The 21,463-nt window shown below is 50.0% G+C and overlaps 1 protein-coding gene across 1 annotated transcript; it reads right to left on the reverse strand.

Annotated features, from left to right (window-relative positions):
- Positions 1-10,276: 10,276 nt before the first annotated feature.
- LOC125449383 (RDS/peripherin-like protein xRDS35) lies at positions 10,277-20,583 on the reverse strand. The gene is made up of 3 exons (XM_048525145.1): positions 19,806-20,583; positions 15,499-15,745; positions 10,277-11,324 (listed from the first exon to the last, which is right to left on the reverse strand). The coding sequence occupies exons 1-3, from the start codon at positions 20,384-20,386 to the stop codon at positions 11,112-11,114; spliced, it is 1,041 nt and encodes a 346-aa protein (XP_048381102.1). The 5' UTR covers positions 20,387-20,583; the 3' UTR covers positions 10,277-11,111.
- Positions 20,584-21,463: the final 880 nt, after the last annotated feature.

Consider the following 21,463-nt stretch of genomic DNA (forward strand, 5'->3'; position numbering starts at 1 on the left):
TTACAGCGATAGGGAGGGCTGGAGGAGGTTACAGAGACAGAGAGGGCTGGAGGAGGTTACAGAGATAGGGAGGACTAGAGGAGTTTACAGAGACAGAGAGGGCTGGAGGAGGTTACAGAGACAGGGAGGGCTGGAGGAGGTTACAGAGATAGGGAGGGCTGGAGGAGGTTACAGAGACAGGGAGGGCTGGAGGAGTTACAGAGATAGGGAGGGCTGGAGGAGGTTACAGAGACAGGGCGGGCTGGAGGTTACAGAGATAGGGAGGGCTGGAGGAGTTACAGAGACAGGGAGGGCTGGAGGAGGTTACAGAGACAGGGAGGGCTGGAGGAGGTTACAGAGACAGGGAGGGCTGGAGGAGGTTACAGCGATAGGGAGGGCTAGAGGAGGTTACAGAGATAGGGAGGGGTACAGGGACATGAGAAGAGGTCATGCTGGATAGAGAGGAGGTTAAACACTGATAAACCTGCAGTAGGAATGTGAAAGTACTGAACATGTCATGGGGACTTTTCAGTTCATTGTGAAACATTGAGCTCGATTTGGGTTCATGTAATGTGGGAAGTGTTACTTGAAAGTGTGCAAGCTATCTGTACAATCAGCAGTGTTCCCACCCAACAGGCTGTTTTCAGTTTCAATCACTTCCTGCTCTTACAGGCCTCTCACACGTGTTACCGTGCTGCTGCTCACCTGTTTCAGAATGAGACAAATTATCGAATCATTCAGGATGCGGCCTGCCCACAGCACAGGAAGTCACACCTACTGGCACGGCCATAGTGGCTGCAAGCTGGCCTTGAATCCTGGGCCCCTGACCATCTGTACACTCCGCAGTGACTCAGTTCCAAACCAGAGCTGGTTGTGTTCGAGCAGAGCTACACGTTGGCTCCATCTTCAGTTTCACTTGTAAACCAAGGCTGCTCCCAGGCAGTCACGCAGCAAGCACTGGAAATGCCAGTATCCCCCATCTCACTGCTCAACACAAAGTTCAAACAGGAGCTGGAACTTCCCACAACATGTTCACAGGCGCTTCCACATTCCTTACTTTACAGTCACCTTGGCCCCATGTTATGTACAGAGACACCTACACTACGTAAGATCTGCAATCTCTAACACTCTGACATGTACATTCTCCTATAGTTTATGCCATAGTCAGTAACTTTCTGTATTCTGCAATATATACAGTCCGCTGTACTCTATAATACGTACAGTCCCTTATACTCTGTAGTGTGTGTAACCCATTGGAAAGGAGGTGAAAGTCAAGTGGTGTTGTTGATAAACAGGGCACAGGTAATGTTCTGGAGTTCAAATCACACCATGGAAGAGGGTGGAATTCAAATTTCAGTAAGAATCTGGAATGAATGACCATCATTGTTGGTCAAAAACCCAACTGGTTCGCTCATCTCTCTCATTACTATCGTCTTACTGGGTCTGAGCTACATGTGAGCTCAGTGTGGTGCACTGCCTTCTGAAATAGCCTGACAAGCCATTCAGTTACATCAACTACTGTCAGACCCAGCATTTGGGACTTGCCAGGCAGCAGCTTCTCATACTCCCAGAGTCATATCTGTCACATGAGTATGTCCTGACAGCCTGAGCAGAGGGTATGTAGTCAGCAGGGAGTTGCCATGGGAGGCCTCAACATTGACTCCAGTCCCCAGCATCAGGTCAAACATGTACAAGGAAATGCCTTGCCTCAGCTGATCAATCCGTACTCCTCGATGTTGAGCAACACTTGGAGGGAGCACTGAGGATGGCAAGGGCACAAAGTGTGTTCTGGGTGGGGGATTTCAATATCCACCACCAAGAGTGGCTCAGCAGCAGTAATACTGTCCAAGCTGGTCAGGTCCTACGGGACGTAGCTGCTAGAGTGGGTCTGCAGCAGGTGGTGAGGGAACTAACAAGAGGGAAAAACATACGTAAACTCATCCTTACCAATCTGCTGGCTGCAGATGCATCTGTCCATGACAGTATCAGTAAGAGTGACCATCACACAGTCCTTGTGGAGAGAAATCTCGTCTTCACATCCATCATAGAACATAGAACAATACAGCACAGAACAGGCCCTTCGGCCCTCGATGTTGCACCGACTGTGAACTAATCTAAGCCCCTCCCCCTACACTATCCCATCATTATCCATATGCTTATCCAAGGACTGTTTAAATGCCCCTAATGTGGCTGAGTTAACTACATTGGCAGGCAGGGCGATCCACGCCCTTACCACTCTCTGAGTAAAGAACCTGCCTCTGACATCTGTCTTAAATCTTTCTCCCCTCACTTTGTAGCTATGCCCCCTTGTACAAGCTGAAGTCATCATCCTCGGAAAAAGACTCTCACTGTCCACCCTATCTAATCCTCTGATCATCTTGTACGTCTCTATTAAATCCCCTCTTAGCCTCCTTCTCTCCAATGAGAACAGACGCAAGTCCCTCAGCCTTTCTTCATAGGGCCTGTGCTCCAGACCAGGCAACATCCTGGTAAATCTCCTCTGCACCTTCTCCATTGCTTCCACATCCTTCCTGTAATGGGGCGACCAGAACTGCACACAATATTCCAACTGAGGCCGCACTAGCGTTTTGTACAGTTGCAGCATGACATCACGGCTCTGGAACTCAATCCCTCTACCAGTAAAACCTAACACACTATAAGCGTTCCTTACAGCACTAACAACCTGGGTGGCAACTTTCAGGGATCGATGTACATTTACACCAAGATCCCTCTGCACATCCACACTACCAAGAATTTTTCCAATGACCCGGTATTGTGCCTTCCTATTATTCCTCCCGAAGTGAATCACCTCACATTTATTTGGATTAAACTCTATTTGCCACCTTTCAGCCCAATTCTGCAGTTTATCCAAGTCTCCCTGCAACCTGCAACATTCTTCCACATTGTCCACCACTCCACCGACTTTAGTGTCATCTGCAAACTTACTAACCCATCCACCTACACCTGCGTCCAAGTCAGTTATAAAAATGACAAACAGCAGTGATCCCAAAACAGATCCTTGAGGCACACCACTAGTAACCAGACTCCAGGCTGAATATTTTCCATCAACCACCACTCGTTGCCTTCTTACAGAAAGCCAGTTTCTAATCCAAACTGCTAAATCTCCCTCAATCCCATGCCTCTGTATTTTCTCCAGCAGCCCACCATGTGGAACCTTATCAAAGGCTTTACTGAAGTCCACGTACACCACGTCAACTGCCCTACCCTCATCCACATGCTTGGTCACCTTCTCAAAAAAGTCAATGAGGTTTGTGAGACACGACCTGCCCTTGACGAATCCATGCTGACTATGGTGTTGTGTGGCACCATAACTGTGCTAAATGAGACCATAAGACATAGGAACAGAATTAGGCCATTATGCCCATCAAGTCTGCTCTGCCACTTGATCATGGCTGGTATGTTTCTTAATCCCATTTTTCTGCTTTCTCCCCATCACACTCAATTCCCTTAGCAATCAAGAACATATCTATCTCTGTTTTAAATACACTCAAAGACTTGGCTTCCACAGCCCTCTATAGCAATGAGTTCCACAAATTAACCACCTTCTGTCTGAAGAAATTCATCCACATCTCAGTTTTAAAGGGTCATCCTTTCACTGGGAGGCTGTGCCCTTGGGGCCCAGTCTCTCCTGCTAGTGGAAGCAATATCTCCAAGGCCTCTCTATCTATTCTTTATGTTTCAGTCAGATCCTGCACCCCCCAGCACCCCCCCCCCCCCCACCTCATCCTGCTAGACTCCATCTAGTACAGACCCAGAGTCTTCAACAACTCCTCATGTGACAAATCCTTCACCCTTGGGATCATTCTTGGTAACCTGTGACAGATCTTGAACAGATCTAGGGATTCCTGAGGCGCTGTGGGCCATGAAGTAGGAGCACACTCACAACATAATCTATAACCTAGATAATAAAATGTGAGGCTGGATGAACACAGCAGGCCCAGCAGCATCTCAGGAGCACAAAAGCTGACGTTTTGGGCCTAAACCCTTCACCTCTGATGAAGGTTCTAGGCCCGAAACGTCAGTTTTTATGCTCCTGAGATGCTGCTGGGCCTGCTGTGTTCATCCAGCCTCACATTTTATTATCTTGGATTCTCCAGCATCTGCAGTTCCCATTATCACTCACATAATCTATAACCTCATAGCCTGGCTTATCCCCTATTGTACCATTCTCATCAAGGCAGGGGATCAAATCCGGCAGAGTCGAGAGTATGCCAGGAGCAGTACCAAGTATGCCTGAAAATGAGGTGACAATCTGGTGAAGCCACCAAACAGGACTATTTGTGTGTCAAACAGCAAAAGCAGCAAATGATAGACAGAGCTGAGCGATCCCACAACCAACGGTCAGATCTGAGCTCTACAGTCCTGTCGCATCCAGCCATGAATAGTGGTGGTCAATTAAACAACTCACTGCAGGAGGATGCTCCATAAATATCTCCATCCTCAATGCTGGAAGAGCCCAGCACATCAATGGGTTTGAGCCAATTCGATTCATTTCAAATGTACACTACAAAGCCTATGGGCCCTGATAGCATTCTGGCAATATTGCTCGAGAATTTGCTGCTCCCCAGCCAAACTGTTTCAGTACAGTTCCAACACTGGTATCTGCCCAGCAAGGGCTATTGCGCGGAAGTCGGTCTTACTAGTCTCCATTTCAGAGGAGGATTGATGTGACCAGTGTGTTTTATTTTGTTCTACCTCGATTGGAGGTGACCAGTGAGGGCTGGCTGACTGATGATGTGGTTGTTGGTGAGGTCACTTGGAAGAACACGTGGACCAAGCTGTGTTTTGTGAAATAATGACAGGAAATTGAAAGAATCAGTCCACCTGGGAAAACTAGAGGCTGAGTACAGTCCTAGAAAGTCTGTAAACAGTGAAATGCCTCCCACTACGTCCTGCACACTGTCCAAATCTCCAAATCTCATTTCTGTTTCACCCCCAAGTTCCCCCCGATGGGTTTGACCATTGCACTATTAGAACAGTAAATCTGGGCCTGGATTGCAGGAAGCTTTGTCATGCAAACAGAATACATTCCAGATGGTTAGTTCTCAGGATTACCCACATGCCGATGGTGGTGACGTTGCTATAACTTGAGGTGGATAATGATGACAAATAATTTAACCCATTCTTTATTCTTAATGTCTTTACTCTGCGGTGCTCAGTAACTCATCAATCTGCATTTACACCAGATTAATCCCTCAATGTTTGATGAATAATTTTTAAAGACTCTACATACTAACATGGACCGAGTTGTATTCACCACTTTCCCTCTGTGCTCACATTGGCCGCTCATCCAACTGGGCCTCAATTTCAAACTGCTCATATACATGGTCTCTATGGTCTCACCTCCTCCTGCCCCTACACCCTCCCTATCTCTGTCACCTCCTCCAACCTCTTTGCCCCTCCTTAACTCTGTCACCTCTTCCATCTCCTATACCCCCTCTCTATCTCTGTCACCTCCTCCAGCTCTGACACCCCCTCCCTATCTCTGTAACCCCCTCTAACACCTACACACGCCCCTATCTCTGTAACCCCCTCCAACACCTACACACCCCCCTATCGGTGTAACCCCCTCCATCCCCTACACACCCCGCTATCTCTGTAACCCCCTCCAACACGTACACGCCCCCCTATCGGTGTAACTCCCTCCATCCCCTACACACCCCGCTATCTCTGTAACCCCCTCCAACACGTACACACCCCCCTATCTCTGTAACCCCCTCCAACACCTACACACCCCCCTATCGGTGTAACTCCCTCCATCCCCTACACACCCCGCTATCTCTGTAACCCCCTCCAACACGTACACACCCCCCTATCTCTGTAACCCCCTCCAACACCTACACACCCCCCTATCTCTGTAACCCCCTCCAACACCTATACACCCCCCTAGCTCTGTAACTCCCTCCATCCCCTACACACCCCGCTATCTCTGTAACCCCCTCCAACATGTACACACCCCACTATCTCTGTAACCCCCTCCAACACCTACACACCCCCCTATCTCTGTGACCCCCTCCAACACCTACACAACCCCCTATCTCTGTAACCCCCTCCAACACCTACATACCCCCCTATCTCTGTCATCCCCTCCAACACCTGCACACCCCCCTATCTCTGTCACCCCCTCCAACACGTACACACCCCCCTATCTCTGTCACCCCCTCCAACACCTACACACCCCACTATCTCTGTAACCCCCTCCAACACCTACACACCCCCCTATCTCTGTAACCCCCTCCAGCCCCTACACACCCCCCATCTCTGTAACCCCCTCCAACACCTACACACCCCCCTATCTCTGTGACCCCCTCCAGCCCCTACACACCCCCCTATCTCTGTAACCCCCTCCAACACCTACACCCCCCTATCTCTGTGACCCCCTCCAGCCCCTACACACCCCCCTATCTCTGTAACCCCCTCCAGCCCCTACACACCCACCTATCACTGTAACCCCCTCCAACACCTACACACCCCCCTATCTCTGTAACCCCCTCCATCACCTACACACCCCCCTATCTCTATGATCTTCTCCAATACCTACACACCCCCCTATCTCTGTAACCCCCTCCAGGCCCTACACACCCCGCTATCTCTGTAAACCCCTCCAACACCTACACACCCCCTATCTCTGTGACCCCCTTCAGCCCCTACACACCCCCCTATCTCTGTAACCCCCTCCAACACCTACACACCCCCCTATCTCTGTGACCCCCTCCAACACCTACACACCCCCCCTATCTCTGTAACCCCCTCCAACACCTACACACCCCCCTATCTCTGTAACCCCCTCCACCACCTACACACCCCCCTATCTCTGTAACCCCCTCCAACACCTACACCCCCTCCCTATCTCTGTAACCCCCTCCAACACCTACACACCCCCCTATCTCTGTAACCACCTCCAGCCCCTACACACCCCCCTATCTCTGTAACCCCCTCCAACACCTACACACCCCCCTATCTCCATAACCCCCTCCAACACCTATACACCCCCCTATCTCTGTAAGCCCCTCCAACACCTACACACCCCCCTATCTCTGTAAACCCCTCCAACACCTACACACCCCCCTATCTCTGTAACCCCCTCCAACACCTACACAGCCCCCTATCTCTGTAACCCCCTACAACACCTACACACCCCCCTATCTCTGTAACCCCCTCCAACACCTACACCCCCCCATCTCTGTAACCCCCTCCAACACCTACACACTCCCCTATCTCTGTAACCCCCTCGAATACCTACACCACCCTATCTCTGTAACCCCCTCCAGCTCCTACACACCCCCCTATCTCTGTAACCCCCTCCAACACCTACAAACCTCCCTATCTCTGTGATCTTCTCCAACACCTATACACCCCCCTATCTCTGTAACCCCCTCCAACACCTACACACCCCCCTATCTCTGTAATCCCCTCCAGCCCCTACACACCCCCCTATCTCTGTAACCCCCTCGAATACCTACACCCCCCCTATCTCTGTAACCCCCTCCAACACCTACAAACCTCCCTATCTCTGTGATCTTCTCCAACACCTAAACACCCCCCTATCTCTGTAACCCCCTCCAACACCTACACACCCCCCTATCTCTGTAACCCCCTCCAGCCCCTACACACCCCCCTATCTCTGTAACCCCCTCCAACACCTACACACCGCCCTATCTCTGTAACCCCCTCCAACACCTACACCCCCTCCCTATCTCTGTAACCCCCTCCAACACCTAGACACCCCCCTATCTCTGTGACCCCCTCCAGCCCCTACACACCCCCCTATCTCTGTAACCCCCTCCAACACCTACACACCCCCCTATCTCTGTAACCCCTCGAATACCTACACCCCCCCTATCTCTGTAACCCCCTCCAACACCTACACCCCCCCCATCTCTGTAACCCCCTCGAATACCTACACCCCCCCTATCTCTGTAACCCCCTCCAACACCTACAAACCTCCCTATCTCTGTGTCTTCTCCAACACCTACACACCCCCCTATCTCTGTAACCCCCTCCAACACCTACACACCCCCCATCTCTGTAACCCCCTCCAGCCCCTCCACACACCCCTATCTCTGTAACCCCCTCGAATACCTACACCCCCCCATCTCTGTAACCCCCTCCAACACCTACACACCCCACTATCTCTGTAACCCCCTCCAACACCTACACACACCCCTATCTCTATAACCCCCTCCAGCCCCTACACACCCCCCTATCTCTGTGACCCCCTCCAACACCTACACACCCCCCTATCTCTGTAACCCCCTCCAACACCTACACCCCCCCATCTCTGTAACCCCCTCCAACACCTACACACCCCCTTTCTCTGTAACCCCTTCGAATGCCTACACCCCCCTATCTCTGTAACCCCCTCCAGCCCCTACACACCCCCCTATCTCTGTAACCCCCTCCAACACCTACACACCCCCCTATCTCTGTGACCTTCTCCAACACCTACACCCCCTCCAATTTCTGTAACACCCTCCATCCCCTACACACCCTCTGTAACCCCCTCCAACACCTACACACCCCCCCATCTCTGTAACCCCCTCCAACACCTACACACCCCCCTATCTCTGTAAGCCCCTCGAATACCTACACCCCCCCATCTCTGTAACCCCCTCCAACACCTACAAACCTCCCTATCTCTGTGTCTTCTCCAACACCTACACACCCCCCTATCTCTGTAACCCCCTCCAACACCTACACATCCCCCATCTCTGTAACCCCCTCCAGCCCCTACACACCCCCCTATCTCTGTAACCCCCTCGAATACCTACACCCCCCCATCTCTGTAACCCCCTCCAACACCTACACACCCCACTATCTCTGTAACCCCTTCCAACACCTACACACCCCCCTATCTCTGTAACCCCCTCCAGCCCCTACACACCCCCCTATCTCTGTGACCCCCTCCAACACCTACACACCCCCCTATCTCTGTAACCCCCTCCAACACCTACACCCCCCCCATCTCTGTAACCCCCTCCAACACCTACAAACCCCCCTATCTCTGTAACCCCCTCGAATACCTACACTCCCCTATCTCTGTAACCCCCTCCAGCCCCTACACACCCCCCTATCTCTGTAACCCCCTCCAACACCTACACACCCCCCTATCTCTGTGACCTTCTCCAACACCTACACCCCCTCCAATTTCTGTAACACCCTCCATCCCCTACACACCCTCTGTAACCCCCTCCAACACCTACACACCCCCCCATCTCTGTAACCCCCTCCAACACCTACACACCCCATCTCTGTAACCCCCTCCAACACCTACACACCCCCTATCTCTGTAACCCCCTCCAACACCTACACACCCCCCTATCTCTGTAACCCCCTCCATCCCCTACACACACCCCTATCTCTGTGACCCCCTCCAACACCTACACACCCCCCTATCTCTATCTCTGTAACCCCCTCCATCCCCTACACACCCCCCTATCTCTGTAACCCCCTCCATCCCCTACACACCCCCCTATCTCTGTGACCCCCTCCAACACCTACACCCCCTCCCTATCTCTGTAACCCCCTCCATCCCCTACACACCCTCCCTATCTCTGTAACCCCATCCAACACCTACACACCCCCCTATCTCTGTAACCCCCTCCAACACCTACACACCCCCCTATCTCTGTAACCCCCACCAACACCATTCTCTTCACCATCCCCTGATACCCATCGGTCTACTGTTGGCAGCTGTGGCTTTTGCTGCGTGCAGCTCTACGTTTGGAAGCTCCAGAAGACCATAGGGAATAGGAACTGCCGTTGACCATTCTCTCACTGAATAAGATAATTCTGATGTAACAGTCCTCAGGTTCACTAATGTCCTTTGGGAAGGAAACTGCCAAGCTTACCTGGTCTGGCCTACATATAACTCCAGACCCACAGCAATGTGGTTGACTCTTAACTGCCCTCTGGGCAATTAGGGATGGGCAATAAATGCTGTGAATGAATAAAGGCAAAAAAGCCTTCCTGCCCTTTTCCCATAACCTTCAATTCTCTAACTGATCAAGATTTTCACTTTCTCAGCATTAAATTCCATTGCTAACCCTCTCCACTTCTCTTATGTCTTTCAGGACGTTCCTTAAAACTGACCTTTTGGCCAAGACAGCTCTCATTGAAATAGCTCTCAACGTGGGCCAATGGGAGATTTTGCTGGCTACTGCCTGTCTTTGTCTGTTTTACTCCCTTAATGATACCAGATAAATGCAAGTGTCTTAGAGCAATCCATGTTTTATCAGAAAACTTTCGAATAAATAATATTCTTAAGGTTCCTAGATCCTGCTTTCAGACTTTTATTTCAGAATTGTCTTATTCACTTTATGGCTACATCTTATCATTTGACAGCACAGCAGTCACAGCACTACTACAGTATACATTTCACAGTGTCCCAATCTCGGGAACATCCCATCTTTATCCTTTCAACCTCTTCCTCAGGTTGAGGGCAGCCATTTCAGTCATACCATTTGGTCAGCCAGGCAGGCGCTTTGATTATTGGAAAGGCTTCAGGTCCTTGCTGTCGGTATATCCAGGGATTCCCATCAGCTGGAGGATGGTATTAGACACTGAGAAAATTGAGAATGAAATCCAGGAGAAAGGTCGTGCGTGTGGGGTGGTGGAGGGGAAGGGTTTAACAAAAACATTATGAGTTTTCTTCAACATCTTTGAGCAATTCTGTTTACTATTTACAAAGATGTCAGAGTTGGGCAATGGTAGGGTTTTTTTGTGATGTCCTGCGTAGATACGCTCCTGGAACGGGTGAACCAGAATGAGGGAGCCATCCAGGTCCCTGATCACAGTGCTGTTAACTGAACCTGGTGAAAGGCCTGGCGCTAGCTGCTAAAGCCTAGGTAAGGATTTCTACCAAGTGAGGGACCTTATGCATTGGCCTGAAGCAGTGCGATCGAGACTGAGGAGAGAGCTGCTAGGGTTAAAGGTCACTCAGTGCAACCCCTCTCCTGTGCCCAAGCAGAAAGCAGGGTGATGCTGAGAACAAGTGCAGTACTGCATGAGATTCAAACAGAAGGATATTGAGTGTTAAAGGTCTGTTGTGGCCAGTAGTTGCCTGGGTAAGGGCCATTACCCAGCGTGTAGCTCTCCGGGTTAGGAAATGTCTATTTTTCAGTTTTGTTGCTCTCTGTTGCTGCTGGTTCTGTCTGCACTTGGTTAAAGCAGAACTTGTCCTTCAGTGCTTTGGTAGCAGTACGCATAATCTCCATCGGCCCTTTATCCAGCAAGTAGCCCTCAGAGTCACACTCAGGGTTCTCCTGGCCAACAACAGCCTCTGTTGCAATACTGAGGTAACGCAGTCCAGTCAACACACCGAGCTGCACACAAAATAAACAAGATCCCAAAAATCAGACAGCCACAGTACAGTAGGAAAATCAGCAAGGTCATTTGAGAGGCTGGGATCTAGTCAGTTTCAATTTAAGGTAATCTGGTGGTATGCAGCAGTAATCAAGTGGGGTTTATTACAGATTAAACAGAACCATTTGTTTGTGATATGGTCAGATAGGATCTCTGCAAGGTCAGGAGCATCTCTCTGAATTTCCCAGCAACTCTGATGCAGGAATGGAGACTTCCACTGGCTTGTTTATAGGTGACTGTAACTTAAAGTGCATAATGAATTATGGAAATGGGGATAGAAATCGAGAGAATTATAATAGGACATAGATAGATTCAGAGTGTGAAATCCTATTTCAGCAAGTAATTAAGTAGGCAAATGGGATCCTATCATTTATTATGAGAGGAATTGAACAAATAAGGATGTTCTTTTCAGTTATACAGGACATTGGTGAGACCGTTTCTCAAAATCTGTATGCAGTTTTGGTCTCCTTATGTAAGGAATGATGTGAATGTGTTGGAGGCAGTTCAGAGCAGGCTTCCTAGATTGGTTCCTGGAATTAGCATTTTTTTTTCAGCCATTCCTTGTATATGGGCACTGCTGGCTGAGCCAGTATTTAGTGTCTGTCCCTAGGTGCCCTGGAGGTAGTGGTTAGCTGCCTTCTTGAATCAGTATAGTCCATGTGCTATCATGACACCCAGAATGCTATTACTGAGGGAATTCCAGGATTTTAACCCTGTGCCTTCGAAGGAGTGGTGATACATTTCCAAGTCAGGGTGGTGAGTGGCTCGGAGGGGAACTTGATGGGATGTGTGTTCCCATGTAGCTGCTGCCCTCATCCTTCTAGATAGAAGTGGACATGTGTATGGAAAGTGCTGTTAAAGGGGGCTTGGAGGATATCTACAGTGACTCATTTGATGCGGCACACTGCTGCTACTATGCATTGGTGGTGGAGGGAGTGAAATGCTTGTGGATGTGATGCCAATCAAGTGCTGCTTTGTTCTTATAGGTGTAAAGTTTCTTGAGTGTTATTGGAGCTGCCCCCATCCAGGGGCAAGTGGGGAGTATTCCATCCCACTGCTGTCTTGTGCATTGTAGATGGTGGGACAGGCTTTGGGGAGTCAAGAATAAGTTACTTGCTACAGGATTCCCAGACTCTGGCCTGCTCTTGAAGCCCCTATGTTGATATGGCTGGTCCAGCTCAGTTTCTGATCAATGGCAGATTCAGTGGTGTAATGCCAATGAATTTCAAAGGGGGATGGTTAGCTTCTCACTTGCAGAAGGTGGTCGGTGCATGGGGCTTGTGTGGCCTGCATGTTATTTGCATCTCAACATCCCAAACCTGGGTATTACATTAACAGGAACAGATCTTCTTGTTGTCTTGTGAGGAAAGGTTAGACAGACTGGTTGTGTTTCCCCTGGAGTTTAGAAGAGAGAGGGATGACTTGACTGAAGCCATAGAGTCGTACAGCAGGAAGACACCCTTTGGTCCAACTTGTCTGCGCCGACCAGATATCCTAAACTGACCTAGTCCCCAAGTCCCCATTTGTCAGGATTTGGCCCATGCCCCTCTGAACCCTTCTCCCTCACTTACTATAGAGCCCTGTCCTCCTTTCTCCCTCACATGCCATAAGGGTTCAGAGGGTGGCAGGTAATATTTGAAGTAGAGTTGATATATTTTTTGTCAGGAGAATGCAACATTATGAAGATAAAATTCCGAAGAGGTGTATAAGAGTTTGACACAAATCGTGCAGAATGTGTGCACAGCTATGGAAGATAATCAAAATCTGCACTGAGAGGTTAATAGTAGGACTTGACTAGTAAATAGAGAGAAATAATTGCCTCTGGTAGGGGCCAAAATGAGGGAGATGGTCAGAGAGCACTGCCATATACACAGGGCAGTGGGAATCTAGAACCATTGACCCACCATGGCCTGCAAGAAACAGCTGCCAAAGACAGCGGTATATTGAGAATATCTACACCTTTTTTCTCCGGGTGCTCCGGTTTCCTCCCACAGTCCAAAAATGTGCAGGCGAGGTGGATCGGCCATGCTAAATTGCCGATAGTGTTCGGGGGTGTATGGGTTATAGGGGAATGGGTCTGGGTGGGATATATCAAGGGGCGGTGTGGACTTGTTGGGCCAAAAGGCCTGTTTCCACACTGTGGGGAATCTAATCAAGCTTTCAGGCAGGGCATTGAAGCTCAGTGTAGGTGTTGCAGATATACAGAAAATAAAATCTTTGATCACCCGCCAGGGCCTGACAAGCCCCCCAGAGAAGTGTGCCAGAGATTAAATCTCCAGTTTGCGAATCTGGGAGTACAAATAGTGGTGCTTATGGAAACAGTCATTAAAGAGCAAGAATTTATATCTCACCAGTTCACTTTGAGAAGTGGAATTCAATGTTTGAAAGTGTGACGAATAAAATGACCCATGGGCCTGTTGGAATTGTCAGAATGACCCAACCATGCTACGTCCCTTTAGGAAGCCAATGTGGCTCACCAGATTCCATGCTTAATTCATAACTGCACTCTGACACTGGGTCAACGACGCTGAGGTGGATATGCATTAAATGCCACCCTTACAGTAATAGTCATGCCACGGTAATAATTGGAAGAAAGTCTGTAAATGACATTGTGACTGAGTGACTGAATGGATAGACTTGTCCGTGACCTTCGCCTCCATCACCAAACCCCACCCTGTGATGACTATTTATCTCAAAGAGCAAGAATTCCAGAAACCCATGATCACTCTGGATTACCTGCCAAACAAGATCTCACCCACACCAGTGGTCATCCCACACTTTTCTAAACCCCAGTGGAAACAAGCCCACTCTGTCCAACCTTTCCTCATAAGACAACCCACTCATTCCAGGAATCATTCCAGAAAACCACCTTCAGTCTATTCACATCCCTCCTTAAATAAGGAGACCAAAACTGCATACAATATTCAAGATGTGGCTTCACCTCTGCCCTGTATAAGTGAAACATAACATCCTCACTTTTACATTCAATTCCCCTCACAATCTGCCTTCTAAAATACAAGAACAGAAATTGCTGGAAAGGCTCAGAAGGTCTGGCATCTCAGCACATGTGGACAGAAATCAGAGTTAACATTTAGCTTCAGAGACCCTCCCTCAAAACCCTGCCCTGCCTTCTGAAGTATTTGTTGCTCCTGCACATTAAGGTTTTGTGTCTCAAACATTAGAACAAGGAGATCCCTCTGCACCTTAGTATTCTGCAGTCATTCTCTGTTTAGGAAGCACTCTGCTTCTGTTATCCTTCCTGCCCCCCAATACCCCGCCACCATTCCCCCCCACCCACCAGACATACCCAACTGCTGGCCCAACGTACTCTCATTGGGAGTAAGACAATCAATGAGACTTCAACATTACGTTGTAGGATTTGGAAAGCTTTCCCTTGTCTTATCCTGTGGTTCCATCTGAAGCAAGATCTAGAAATGGGCCACCCTCTGATCCTTGTGACAAAGCCCCACCTGTCAGCTGCCAGGCTTGAAATGACCACAGTGAAAGTGGTCCTTTCTGCACTGGTTCAGAACAAGCCAGGGCCCCTACACAGCCAAGCTCTTCACTATCACCTGCATCAATGCCTGAATAAGGGGAGCTGGACCCGAAACATTAACCCTGTGTCTCTCTCCACAGATGCTGCCTGACCTGCTGAGGGTCTCCTGCTATTTCTGTTTTCGTTTGTCTGTATCACTGGGGCCTCGGTACTAATCCCTTACACGCATGTGGAGAGACACAGACAGCTCTTCACATTACTGAGAGACCCCTCTATAACCCAGCAAGTGGGGCAGGGATCACTTAGCTCTTAGTATTTGTATTCACTAATGACGTAAATACGGCCAGTGGCAAAGCATGATGGGGGAGAGGTCAGCATGCCAGAGGTGGACAACAAGAGTGCAAGCATCCAGGGAATAGATCCTCACAGTGCCAGCCTTCCCCTGGGGGATAAGACATGGGTACAGAGGTAGGCCATTTGGCCCATTAAGTCCAATGTGACATGCAAAGAGATCACGGCTGATCCTCTATTCCCCTTCCAGGTGATGGAGCTGCAATTCAGTCCCCGGGGGAAAGCAAAACTCTGATGGACAGTGTGTAAGGATGTGGCCTAGCTACACAGGGGAGGGAGGCTCTTACCTGTGTGACATAGCAGAGTAGCACGCTGGTCCCAATGGTCGCCATCATCCCTGTGTAGTAACTGAGCAGAGCCTCTCGACAACCTGTCATCCACAAGTTCAGTTCCTCCGTCTGAAACTCGTAGTTGAAATGTGCGGAGTTGTTGGTGATCTGACGCTGAATACAGGGCCGGGGAGAGTTTGGGTTACAGCAGCTGAAGGGAACGCCATCGATCAGGTACCTGCCATCCACGTTGCTCTTAATGTGACTGGAACCATATCCAAAAATGTTAGATCACATGGAGGGAGGGCCTACTCATTATACAGACTTACACAGGATAGATCACCGCTCCCCTACTCCCTGATCCCCGTAGCAGGCTGTTCACTCCACCCACCCCTCGCTGGTGTGTGTGCTCCTCACATTTTTCATTGGGTAAACTTACCATAGAACCCCGTCCTCCCTTCTCCCTCACTTTCCACAGAGCCCCGTCCTCCCTTCTCCCTCACTTTCCACAGAGCCCCGTCCTCCCTTCTCCCTCACTTACTGTAGAGCCCTGTCCTCCCTTCTCCCTCACTTTCCACAGAGCCCCGTCCTCCCTTCTCCCTCACTTACCGTAGAGCCCCGTCCTCCCTTCTCCCTCACTTACCATAGAGCCCCCTCCTCCCTTCTCCCTCACATACCGTAGAGCCCCATCCTCCCTTCTCCCTCACATACCATAGAGCCCTGTCCTCCCTTCTCCCTCACATACCATAGAGCCCCCTCCTCCCTTCTCCCTCACTTACCGTAGAGCCCCGTCCTCCCTTCTCCCTCACATACCGTAGAGCCCCGTCCTCCCTTCTCCCTCACATACCATAGAGCCCCGTCCTCCCTTCTCCCTCACTTACCGTAGAGCCCCGTCCTCCCTTCTCCCTCACATACCATAGAGCCCCGTCCTCCCTTCTCCCTCACTTACCGTAGAGCCCCGTCCTCCCTTCTCCCTCACATACCATAGAGCCCCGTCCTCCCTTCTCCCTCACTTACCATAGAACCCCGTCCTCCCTTCTCCCTCACTTACCGTAGAGCCCCGTCCTCCCTTCTCCCTCACATACCATAGAGCCCCGTCCTCCCTTCTCCCTCACTTACCATAGAACCCCGTCCTCCCTTCTCCCTCACTTACCGTAGAGCCCCGTCCTCCCTTCTCCCTCACATACCATAGAGCCCCGTCCTCCCTTCTCCCTCACATACCGTAGAGCCCCGTCCTCCCTTCTCCCTCACTTACCATAGAACCCCGTCCTCCCTTCTCCCTCACTTACCGTAGAGCCCCGTCCTCCCGTCTCCCTCACTTACCATAGAGCCCCCTCCTCCCTTCTCCCTCACTTACCGTAGAGCCCTGTCCTCCCTTCTCCCTCACATACCATAGAGCCCCGTCCTCCCGTCTCCCTCACTTACCATAGAGCCCCATCCTCCCTTCTCCCTCACATACCATAGAGCCCTGTCCTCCCTTCTCCCTCACTTACCGTACAGCCCCGTCCTCCCGTCTCCCTCACTTACCATAGAGCCCTGTCCTCCCTTCTCCCTCACTTACCATAGAACCCCGTCCTCCCTTCTCCCTCACTTACCGTAGAACCCCGTCCTCCCTTCTCCCTCACTTACCGTAGAGCCTCGTCCTCCCTTCTCCCTCACATACCATACAGCCCCGTCCTCCCTTCTCCTTCACTTTCCATACAGCCCTGTCCTCCCTTCTCCCTCACATACCATAGAGCCCCGTCCTCCCTTCTCCCTCACTTACCATAGAGCCCTGTCCTCCCTTCTCCCTCACATACCAGAGAGCCCTGTCCTCCCTTCTCCCTCACTTACCATAGAACCCCGTTCTCCCTTCTCCCTCACTTACCGTAGAGCCCCGTCCTCCCTTCTCCCTCACTTTCCATAGAGCCCATCCTCCCTTCTCCCTCACTTACTACAGAGCCCCCTCCTCCCTTCTCCCTCACTTACCATAAAGCCCATCCTCCCTTCTCCCTCACTTACTACAGAGCCCCCTCCTCCTTTCTCCCTCACTTACCATACAGCCCCGTCCTCCCTTCTCCCTCACTTACCATAGAGCCCCGTCCTCCCGTCTCCCTCACTTACCATAGAGCCCCGTTCTCCCATCTCCCTCACTTACCATAGAGCCCTGACTTCCCTTCTCCCTCAACCATTTGTTGAGCTTTCTCTTCACTGTGTAGACACGATTGCCCTCCCTGAAGGAGTATGTCTCACATTTTCCCCACTCTGATTGGGGGAATGGCGGGGAAGGAGAATGTTTCTCCTGAATTTCTGCTCACATCCCTTGGTGACTGGGTATGTCCCTTAGGTGTGCTTTTCCCTGACAGAAGAAACATTGTCTCTGTATCCACTCTACCCGAACCTTTCATCATGGTAGTGACCTCAATTAGGTCACTGCCCAGCTTCAGAGCGTAAGAAATGGGAACAAGTCCAGCCCATTTGATCCATCAGTCCTGCCCCAGGACTCAAGTCCTGTTCTATGCCCAGTCGTCATTACCCTCAACTCCCTTATATTTCATAAATGTATCTATCTCCTCTTTACATAATATCAGTGATGTAGCCTGCACTAGTCTCTGGGCTAGAGAACACCACACATTCATAAACTCCAGTTTTTAATCAGCGTTGTCCCCTTAACTTTGTTCCCTAGTTTGAAATTCTCCTACTCATGAAAACATCTCAAAATCTATTCTGTCAAGACCTTTCAGAGTCTTATATGTTCAATAAGACCAGCCTTCATTCTTCTAAACTCTAATGAATAAAGGCCTAATGTGTTCAGCCATTCTTGAGAAGTCAACTCTACTAAATTACCTCCAGTGCATGGTCCTGAGAGAAGCCCCCCAACCTTTCCTTGCGTAAATATGTACATTCTCTCTCCAGTGCCTCCACCTCCTGCAGTAACAGGTGACTGGAACCACATGCAGTACCCTCTGTGTGCTCTGACCAATATAATGGAGCTGAGGAGGAGTCTGACTCTCTTAGAAGGCTGTGGGACTCTCCTGGCCAGTCGTAGAGTCACAGAGATATACAGCACGGATCAGAGCCCTCAGTCCCACTCAGCCATGCTGACCAGATATCCTAGATCAATCCAGTCCCATTTGCCAGCATTTGGCCCATATCCCTCAGAACCCTTCCTATCCATATACCCATCCAGATGCCTTTTAAATGCTGTAACTGTGCCAGCCTCCACCACTTCCTCTGGCAGCTCATTCCAGACACGCACCACCCTCTGCGTGAAAACATTGCCCCTTTTATATCTTTTCCCTCTCACCTTAAACCCATGACCCTCTAGGTTCGGACTCCCCCCCCACCCTGGCGGAAAAGACCTTGGCTATTCACCCTATCCATGCCCCTCATGATTTTATAAACCTCTATAAGGTCCCCCTCAGCCTCTGACACCCCAGGGAACATATCCCCAGCCTATTCAGCCTCTCCCTGTAGCTCAAACCCTCCAACCCTGGAAACATCCCAGTGAATCTTTTCTGAGCCCCTTCAAGTTTCACAATATCCTTCCTATAGCAGGGAGACCAGAATTGTACACAGTATTCTGATAGTGGCCTCAGTGTACGTTTTGAAGGTGGAGGTAGATTGGGTCTTGACTAACCAAACAGTACTGGATGGGGTGGGGGTGCGTCGGTGGGATTATGGGGGTGAGGCCAGGATCCGCCAGGATCTTTTGTAAAGGCGGAGCAAGTTGAAAGGACAGAGTGGCCAACTCCTGCTCCAGATTGCACACCTGCATGTAACTCCCTGAACTTTCAGTTACAGAAATTCGATTCACATTCAACACCAGCACAGCAGCAGGCAATTGAGCTCCTCAGCCCTACTGTACCATTCAATCAGATCACGCCTTAAATCCATCCCCCCTTGTCCTGTCATCTCGGAACAGTCTTAGCTGGGGATGAAATGTAGGAGTTATTAAAGCACACAAACGAGAAAGGAATGGCAGACTCTGCGTAACAGTGTGCCTTGGCTCCAATGGCCTGGCTGAGCTGTCGATTTGATGTAATGAAAATCACCCCAGCTCCATTCTGAAGGTTCTGCCCCTCACTCAGGCTGAATCTCTCCCTGCTGACCTCAGGCTGCCTCAGTTAGGCCGCCCTATTGAGGGAGTCCAAGCAGAGAGCTTACAGGGGACAAGGAGCGGATGAGAGAGCACAGAAAGGATCAACACTTCTCAAGGAGATGAGGCTGAAAGAGATACTGGCATAGAAACAGGAAACACAGGACACTCTCAGAAGCATTTATAAGGGGAGGGAGAGAGAGACAGAGTTAACATTTCAGGCTTGTGACATTTTGTCAGAACTTACTCCCTTATGTCCTTGTTGTTAAAGTCTAGGAATCGGTTACTGATCCACTGCACCTCAAACCAGTCCTTGTAGTTGTTGTTCCCACAGCACTGGAATTCCGTCTGGATGTGGTCTATGGTCCTCTTCTGATAGCACCTTCCTGGGGTGTCTGTGTCCTTGTAGAAACGGATTCCGTTTCTCAGGCCAATCTTCAGCGATGTGTCCAGGTTCCCTCTCATGAAGTAGCTCAGCAGCGAAGCAAACAGCATGAGGAAGGTGAAGAGGAAAGAGAAGACGAGGTAGGGCTCTATGTAACCCTTCCACCGAGGAAACTTGGCCAGGTGCAGCGAGTCACTGCAGATCCTCACCCCGATGAAGTTAAGGAGCATCGACAGGAGGCCCACAGCAATCAGGGTGTTGGGGACAAGGTGGATGTCAGTATTGTCCATCACCTCATTCCGTCTCTTCAGCTCACATTTGAGGTAGATTCCCAAAGCGAAAGTCAAGATTCCAGTCAGGACCGAAAACCAGCAGAGCATCCATAGAGTTTGTGCCAAGTGTACGCGTTTTTGAAAGGTGAATTTCACTTTGAGCAGGACCATGTCTGTGCTGGTTTCTCACACAAACCGTGTGCCACACTCTCTCTTTCACTGCACAGAGAGGGGAGCGCTGCTGGGACCGGGGAGATTCACAATGCAGCCCAATCAGATAGGCTTGAGTGTGGGAGTACTAACCTGTTCATCCATTGTGGAGCTGGATAGCTCACTGCACAGAGATGAGGGCAAATCGAGAGAAAAGCTTTGACCTAATCTCCCAAACACCAGGTGATAAGCTCTAACTTAAAACCAGTGTCCTACCAATAAGAACAGAGAGATATTTGTCCAAGTCAGCAAGTTCAGTTTCAATGTCACCTGTGAGCTTTATCAGTACTTATAGTCTTTAATACCTCAGTTACAGCTCTGCAATGTGCTGCTATAACCCACTCATCTCTGTCCTTGTCTCAGTTTCCTATGGGAAAGTATTGTGTTAAACGCTACGGGAATGTGGTGCTTTGACTGATGAGACCAGCAAGCTTGTGAAAAAAGGTTAGCACATTGAGCCTCTCCTCATCAAAGTTTCAAAGCATGAGAGGTGATCTTATTGAAACATGAGATCCTGAAGGAAAAACAGAAATCCCTGGAGAAACTCAGCAGGTCTGGCAGCATCTCAGAAGAGAAAACAGAGTTAATGCCATTCTAAAGAAGGGTCACCGGGCCTAAAACATTAACTCTGCTTTCTCTGCACAGTTGCTGCCAAACCTGCTGAGTTTCTCCAGCTATTCATGTTTTTGTTTCAGATTTCCAGCATCCACAGTTGTTTTTTTTTGTTTAGAGTCCTGATAGGACTAAGCAGGGTGGATACAGAGAGGGTGACTCCCCTGTTTGAGGGTTCTGGAACTAGGGGCCATGGTTTATAAATGAATGGTCTCCCATTTAAGGGAAATGAGCAGGAATTTCTTCACAGAGGGTAGTGAGTCTGTGGAATTCTCTCTCTCCGTCTCTCTCTTTCTCTGTCTTTGTTTCTCTTGCTCCACCCCAAGCAGCGGAAGCAGTGTGTTTAGGGCTGAAATAGAGAGATTTTTGATTGACAAGAGTGTGGTGGAGTGTTTTGGGGTGAGGAGGGAGGGGAGATCAGGCAGG

This window comes from Stegostoma tigrinum, chromosome 42 (genome assembly GCF_030684315.1).
Source record: "Stegostoma tigrinum isolate sSteTig4 chromosome 42, sSteTig4.hap1, whole genome shotgun sequence".
Lineage (NCBI taxonomy): Eukaryota > Metazoa > Chordata > Chondrichthyes > Orectolobiformes > Stegostomatidae > Stegostoma > Stegostoma tigrinum.

Coding starts and splice junctions, on each gene's coding strand:
- LOC125449383 (XM_048525145.1), bottom strand. CDS start 20,386: ATGGTCCTGCTCAAAGTGAAATTCACCTTTCAAAAACGCGTACACTTG. Junction 15,746..19,805: donor AACAACAAGGACATAAGGGA/GTAAGTTCTGAC, acceptor ATATGGTTCCAG/TCACATTAAGAGCAACGTGG. Junction 11,325..15,498: donor TACTCTGCTATGTCACACAG/GTAAGAGCCTCC, acceptor TTTTGTGTGCAG/CTCGGTGTGTTGACTGGACT.